Source organism: Nicotiana tabacum, chromosome 10 (genome assembly GCF_000715075.1).
Source record: "Nicotiana tabacum cultivar K326 chromosome 10, ASM71507v2, whole genome shotgun sequence".
In the NCBI taxonomy this organism is placed as follows: domain Eukaryota; kingdom Viridiplantae; phylum Streptophyta; class Magnoliopsida; order Solanales; family Solanaceae; genus Nicotiana; species Nicotiana tabacum.
In genome coordinates this window covers 409,796-417,480 of record NC_134089.1, presented here as the reverse complement: position 1 = coordinate 417,480, position 7,685 = coordinate 409,796, and the positions used below count along the sequence as shown (strand labels likewise).

The 7,685-nt window shown below is 35.7% G+C and overlaps 1 protein-coding gene across 4 annotated transcripts; it reads right to left on the bottom strand.

The window, feature by feature from the left end:
- Positions 1 to 694: 694 nt before the first annotated feature.
- Positions 695 to 5,785, bottom strand: LOC107773588 (uncharacterized). Of its 4 annotated transcripts, none has more exons than XM_075222410.1 (8): positions 5,417 to 5,785; positions 5,266 to 5,322; positions 4,407 to 4,503; positions 4,137 to 4,262; positions 3,854 to 4,057; positions 3,539 to 3,734; positions 2,655 to 2,915; positions 695 to 945 (listed from the first exon to the last, which is right to left on the bottom strand). In XM_075222410.1, the coding sequence occupies exons 3-8, from the start codon at positions 4,473 to 4,475 to the stop codon at positions 890 to 892; spliced, it is 912 nt and encodes a 303-aa protein (XP_075078511.1). In that variant the 5' UTR covers positions 4,476 to 4,503; positions 5,266 to 5,322; positions 5,417 to 5,785; the 3' UTR covers positions 695 to 889. The 4 variants fall into 4 exon arrangements, with proteins under 4 accessions (XP_075078511.1, XP_075078513.1, XP_075078514.1 ...); XM_075222412.1 differs by having other exon boundaries at positions 4,137 to 4,255; positions 5,417 to 5,777; XM_075222413.1 differs by lacking the exon at positions 4,407 to 4,503 and having other exon boundaries at positions 5,417 to 5,777.
- Between the last annotated feature and the right edge of the window lie 1,900 nt (positions 5,786 to 7,685).

The window sequence follows — 7,685 nt, the reverse complement described above, 5'->3', positions numbered from 1 at the left end:
GTTTATCACTAAGTACGACACCTACTATTATAATGTAATGCCATTCGGTTTAAAAAATACTGGTGCAACTTATCAATGCCTAGTAAACCAAATGTTAGAAGAACAAATAGGAAAATCAATGAAAGTATATATTGATGACATGTTAATTAAGTCCATGCGAGCAGAGGACCATTTAAGGCATTTGCAGGAGACTTTCAATATACTGAGGAAGTACAATATGAAGCTCAATCCCGAAAAGTGTGCATTCGGGGTTGGCTCGGGCAAGTTTTTTGGTTTCATGGTGTCCAACCGGGGAATCAAGATCAGCCCCGATAAAATCAAAGCTATCGAGGATATCACAATAGAGGATAATATAAAGGCCGTGTAGAGGCTGACGGGGTGGATAGCCTCCCTAGGACGATTCATTTCGAGATCCTCAAAACAATCTAATGATATCACAACGGTTTTCTAATTCTATTGTTACGATTTTTCATATTGCAACGCTTACTTACAATAGGTTTGATTTACCTAGTGGGACGGTTTACAAATCCTATTGCAACGGATTGTGTGACCTATTGCAATTGTTTACACTATCTATTAAATTATATTTTGTATCCTATTGCCAATCCAACAACTTAATTAACTGTGAGATATATATATATATATATACACACACACACCTCGCTGTATAATTATAAATTTTAATACACCAAAATGTATATAAGTCACATAATAAATTACTCATAAACTTTTACAATCCAAAATAATTGTCAAACAAACTAGTAATTAATATCCATCAAAGCAAAATATTCAAACCCATCCAAGTGCATGCATAAGCGTTTACAATTCAAGTGTTAGCATAAAATATTATTAAAACATCTAAAATTTCTGCAATAATCCAAAAATCTTCTTAAGTAAGGTCTAGATCGCCAATGTCTCCGTCTTCCCTTTCACCATTTTCACCACCTACAAAAAAGATAAATCAAGTCATTACCTTCAAGCGCTAGTTGACAATTCAAGCAAGTATGGACAAAAAAGCAAGTAATTTAATTAAACTTCGTGTTAAATACGGGAAAATCATAATGGCCTTTCCAGTTCCAACATAATTGGAAAGCGTAAAAACAAATTTCACAGCAGAGAATTTTATCAAGAAAGTGACAGTAAGTTGAGAGGGGGAAGCATAGAATTACTAGAGCAAGATAATAACATAACTAGGTTCAGTCACAATAGCAAAAGTATCTTGCTTTCAAGATCAGTTAAATTGTGACAGTAACAACATTTAATTAAGATAGCAAAAGTATTCTTCTAAAGGTTACTCCTCATGTGTGGAAGAGCATATTATATTCCCAGGTTCAAGATTCTCCAGTTGAAGGAAGTGAATGGTTATAATCTCTAGTGAAGAAGTTAATGCCGGTAGCAAGTTTATGAGGTGATTCTTGGGCTAAAGGAAGCAAACCTTACTCATCACGAGTTTCACGTCGACAACTTAAGAAATTAAAGACAGCGCAACACTCAAGCTCACAAAACTGAAGTCCTAACTCTATGATCATTATTAAATAATCTAAAAGGAGGCTGAAAATAAGTCATGCCACAATTCTGACAAGAACTCTAAGCTCTGAAAGCTAACGCCCAACTTTCTGTTTCTTATTACACGTCTAACATTAGTTCGATTTCTTCATTCAAAGATAATAATTATTCACACAGATATGGAAAATCCAACTAAATGCTAGTTAACATCAATAATAACCCCCTCATAGCTAGCCAGGTGAAACAACCTTTCTCGGAACCCTAGGAAGATACCAAAAGATATTGAAAAGTGTACTCCTCCCAGACAAGAAGCTTAGGACTTGACAGAAAAGACGCCATTATTCCCTTCTCCCCATTTCTATACATCATGGCTAGCCAGCGGAAAACATTGTTTGTGAAGCTTCTCAATTAAACTATGAAATTTTGTGACCTACCATTCTTGCAAGTTCCTTCGAGACCTCAACTCCCATGGATTGGGTATAGCAATAGACAAGAAGAAAATAAAGATTTACATCATTTATGCCACTATATTACTACTGAGAACTAGCTGTATTCACCTAATGAAGATGAGAATTTCAATACCAAATCTGCAAACCTCAACCTCAAGCAACTATAGTTGGCTTAATTGTTTCTATGTAATAAAACAATAGTGTCTCGCATATTTTCATGTAACAACCATTTAAATCCTAAAACATGGATACTAACAGATCCTTATCAAGAGAAACTAACTGAATGCAACTATCAACCAACAGAACAACCAAGCTAATTTATCAATCGGCTAAAAGCACGAACTAACAACAACTAGATGTCAAGGAGGAGATGGTAATATCCGAACTACACGCGAAGACACAAACAAAGTCTAATTAAAGATTCACCACTTAAACAACATCAAACTATCGAAAGCCACACAACCAGTAGAAGATAAAAAAAAATTACTATATTAATCGGACTTGGCCAGCATACTAATTTTCCTCTAAGAAATATTGTCAAACATATTGCGTGCATGAAGCAAGATAGAAGAAAGGGAGAGAGAAAGAGAAAACAATAAGAAAACAAATTATGAACAGAGAAGAAGAAGAAGAAGAAGAAGAAGAAGAAGAAGAAGAAGAAAGAAAAGAAGGGGTGTAACATTTGGAGTAAGTACTAACCTCGATTGTTACTATCAGTAGAGAGGCGATTGATTAATTGAATAACATTTTGTTGTGCAGATAAAGCTTCTCCAGGTGAACGAACACTAAAGTTCAGCATGTTAGGATCAATTTGTAATCCTGAATTCATACGTCGAAGTTGTGAAACGACATTAAGTGTAATTTCTTGTTCCCAAGCATCCTTGTGTGCATTGAATTTTTCCAACATCCTTTGTTGCATCCTCTCTTCCATTTCCTCCATTTTCTGTTGCATCCTGTCCTCTGTAACATTTAAAGAGGGTCCAAAATTTTCCATTTTCCTTTTTAAGATGGTCTTGGTAACCGCACGTCCATACAATCTTATATGACCTGGATGCTTAGGTCCCATTACAGACCTATGCAGCTGGGAGTACAAACTGTGTTTGTACATAAGCATATACTTTAATTTTTGGAAGTGTTGTAACATTATTACCAGATTTGGAGTTAGTTACAATTAGTTAGATTTTGTTAGTTAGTTCAGGAGGCAAAACTTATACTGCAGAAGAATTTCAAGATTAAAGACTTGAGATACTTCTTGGGAATAGAGTTGGGGCATTAGTAAAGATAGTGTAAAAAAGTTTAAATGCTAGACCTCACGGATTAGAGCAAAACTTGTCTTGCCAGCAGTGTGTGGGTGCTTCAATTTTTTTCGATTCTCAATGTTGGTTTTGGATTGTTTTTGCAAATAAAATGAGTCAATACATTTGGCAGCATCAATGAAAATATAACTCAAGATTTGGCAGCATGGTTTGTTTCTCCAAAACTCATTGCCCCCAAACAAGTGCTGCAGAAAAGGAGAAATCAAGTGCTGCAAACAAGTGCTGCAGAAAAGTAGAAATCACCTTAACTAGATATGTCTAACCTACCTATAGCACCCAAAACTGGAATAAACAACCAGATTATGAGATTCCCAATCACAGTTGTGACAGAAAACAGAACTGTCCGTACAACACAATATAGAAGCCGGAGAAGAATCACAGAGTAACCAACGTGTATGCTTAGTGAAAAGATGATTATTGGAATGAACTTCACGGCCACAGCTAAAACAGAGCTTAGCAGAATCTGCTCTGCAGTACAAAAGTGTATTATTTTCACCACAGAGTAACCAACGTATATGCTTAGTGAAAAGCTTATTGAATTCACAAGATTAGAGTAAATATTAATCCTTTTCTCAAGTTTACCTTGTGGGAATCAGAGTTCCAATAGTTAAGAAGATCCTTAAAGTGAGATTCCGAAACATCTACCGGCCTATTCTCCATTCGAAGCTCGTCATTGGCATAGTATTCAAAGTAATCCTTCTTCAATTGATTCTTATACTTTCTCCAAGCAACCTGAATTGAATGAAAAACCCATGGTTTCGCCTCCTCGAGGATGTCATATTTTGCCTACAAATTTGGTGCTATTAGATTAGTGTAAAAAAAATAAAATATCATCCACGCTTATTGAAAATTGAGAACTTCAAACCTTGATATATTTACACATATCATCTTTTGTGTCTAGTTTCCTCCAATTAAATATATTAAGCGGACAAAAGGTCCCATTCCTTGCCAATGTGCCGAGAAAGCTACCCAACTCTTTTACAACTTCATTCTCATCGAATGAAAAATAATAATAAATGCGTTAGCATACCAAATTCTGTTAATCAGGCAAAGAGGTATACAAGATCAGCTGCATTTTGGATTTTTTTTCTTTTGAAAATCCATTGTCATATAATACAGTTATAATTGTCTATACCATGTATCCAAACCACGTTAAGAAAAGCAGTCCACCAAAAACTTGAACTGCAAAGTCTTTGTTGACCATTTATGATAAATCACTCTGCTTATTCATACTGCATATACACAGAAGGTTTTAAAAAAGAAATAAAGAAGGAACAAATAACCCTTTACGCAAAAAAACTATTAGACATTAGATGTATAACACAGAGAAAATATTGTCTTATAGTAAACAACCAAGTGCGGAAAGAAAATTGAAATACTCCAACCTTAATGACTCCTGCAGTAATTGATGCCAAGTGTAGCAGTAGGGAAGTAATTTAATTTACAGCATTAATTATGCAGTGGAAAATTTCCTTCACAATTTTCCAAAGGACAATTATTCCTGCTTTTTTTCTTTGACAGAAACTGATTATCTAACTAAATTATTTAAGACTAAGACTTTGTCAGTATAATATAACTTAACAATCTACTAATAAGAAAACCTAGCTAGCTAGTATTTAGGTAGACATTTGTTGGCAGGCAGCAGCATCTTCTTAAATAATAAATAATTTACTCATGTTGAATTGATACCTAAAAGATTATCAGTTCAAATTATTCATGTCGACACGCATAGTCTTTGTACTAACAAATACCCAACTGCTCTCTGTTTGCCCTTGTCTCCATTTTATTTACCTAAGTTCTTACTTGAATTTGGTGACACATGTCTCATCATTTACTTGATTTCTACATGAGAGTGAAATTATCAGCACAATATTCCCCCAGAAAAAAAGATCACAACACAAGAAAAATTGTGTATTTCCAATCAATAACACTACATCGCTCAAATACCCCAAAAATAAAATTAAAATCAATTAATCTGGAGTAAAGGAACTTACGATGATATTTATTCCACAGCTACCAGTGGCAAATTCTTCTTCAGTGAGAAATGAAATCTGCGAATTAGGGCTCAACTGTTGAGAAATTGCAAAACCAGTAAAAGAAGAGCATGCGAAATAAATCAGAAATTTATGAGAATTGAGCAAAAACCTAGAATTAGGGATCTGTGAAAACTTGACGTATTAGCGGAGCTTAATCGAGAAAAAAACCTAAACTTATTGGATGATTCCAATTGTTTGAAGGAGGAGGTTGTTTATGGTGCGAATTAGGGCTCAACTGTTGAGAATTGTTTGCTGAGATTTGGTGGGTTTAACAGAGGTTGGCAGAGGGACTGTCGCCGGCAGTGTGTCACCGGCGTGGGACTGTCACTGGCGTGAGTGAGGTTTGGCAGAGAGATTGGGTGTGTTTGGTCTTTGGCAGAGAGATTAGAGATGCTCAATAATTTGGCCTTCTCCTTTTAATTAATTAGTAGTACTATTACATAAAAAATACAGGTAAAAAAAATAGAATGTAAATAATTTGGGGATTTTGGCGCGTTTCACGAAAATTCAGGGGGGGAAATAATTAAGTGGAATTAATAACCGTTCCCATTAATTTTCTTTCTTATATCCGTTGCAATAGATTCGTCTATAGGAACGGTTAAAAGAGACGTTGCAAAAAAAATAGTTATTGGAACGGTTTCCATGCAAGTGCAACGGTTTTATGATTAAAGTGTGCCGAATGTACCCCCATGCTTTATTGGAATTGTTCACCCGTTGCCATAAGCCCTCTATAGCAACGGTTTATAAACTGTTATAAAACATTTGTTGCCATAGGCGAATTCTCCAGTAGTGAGGATTGTTAAACCGACCACAACCCTGGAATCTATATCTCCCTCGGTTACACGTTTAAATTTCGCAATAGTAGTTGTAATAGAAAAATCAAACTCTTGATTATCTTGGACAATTAACTAATTTTAGCTTTCTTAGTTAACGGTTAATCTAAGTCTGTGTGGGTTCAACATCCGACTTTCGAGTCACTTTATTACTTGATGGCCACGTATACTTGCGTGTACTTGGGGAACCAACAAGTTTTTGGCGTCGTTGCCGGTGACTTAGTTATTGATTGTTTATCTAAGTTAAGCTTTTAATTGATTTCTGTTCAAGTATTTAATTTTTCTTTTTAGTTATTTTTTTAGATTAGACTTTTACTCTTACCTTTATAGGTTTTGTTTATTTTTTTCTGATTGTAAATATTTTTATTTTTATAACAATTTGATTTTTCTCTTAGTGTGTTCATAGTTCTCTCAACATGACATCTGGGGATGAAATATCGGGAGGTAAGGTTATTGATGAAGAATCTTGGTTGACGGAAGACTTTTATGGCTCGTCCTTTTAGGCTTGTCATGACCTGAACTCTAGGAGGTCTGAATTTGAATATGGGAGTAAGGGTTGGTATTGGGACGGATATTCACGATTAAGGGAATATGTGGAACGACATTATCTTCTAACAAAATTGGTGAATGATTGGTCGAATGAGAGAGTTGATCTTGTATAAGAAATTGACAAGTTTGGCTGGGCTTTGCACAACTTGGATGCAAATTTGAGTACGATGGTTGATGCGTTCAACACCCAACAATTTAATGATGTGTTGTCTGAAATTGAAAAAAAATCTTCTAGACCAAATTGAGGAGCTAAAACGAGAATACCAAGCATTAGACCATATTTTTCTTGAGGATGCCAATGCTGAAAAGAGTGTTCTAGAACCATGTGAGGAAGTAGATAATATTATACTTGAAGACTCTAGTGTGTGTATATATGAGGATGTAAATAGTGACGCAATTCTAGAATTGGGGCGTACTGGTCCTCATGCCATACAATTTTCAACATTGTGTTTGGATGATGACATGGAAATAGACTCATCGGAGCTTTTGGAGGAGCCAATGGACAAGGAACGGGGTGCTTACATTCTTGAATTCGTCTTGCCAGAGACAAAATTGCATGCCTCGTCTGAAGGCCAAGAAGTGTAGAATGCGATATTGGTTGCTTGGCCTAATTAAATTTGTCTTACCACCCCAGGAGCATAAAAGAAAGCCTGAAGCCAAATTAGGGGCTCAATTCATAAGTTCAAGGTGGAGGCAAAAAATGGTTCACGTCGTGCCCCGACGTTAAATCAGGCGCTTGTTGGTAGGCAACCCAGCTTTACTACTCTATTTTATTTTTATTTTTATTATATTATTTTTGTAGCGTCTGTTTTTATTTTGTAGGATTATAAGCATAGGAAGCAAAGCCATTGGAAGAGTGCAAAAGCGATCTAGATGGTGAGAACTAAGTGTGGGGTGCCCACATAAAGGACCATGCCTAGAGGAAGTCTGAGTACCCTGTGAGTCGCTGATGCTTCGGCCTTTGGCCTTTCAGGGAGTTTCTTGTCCACCATCATT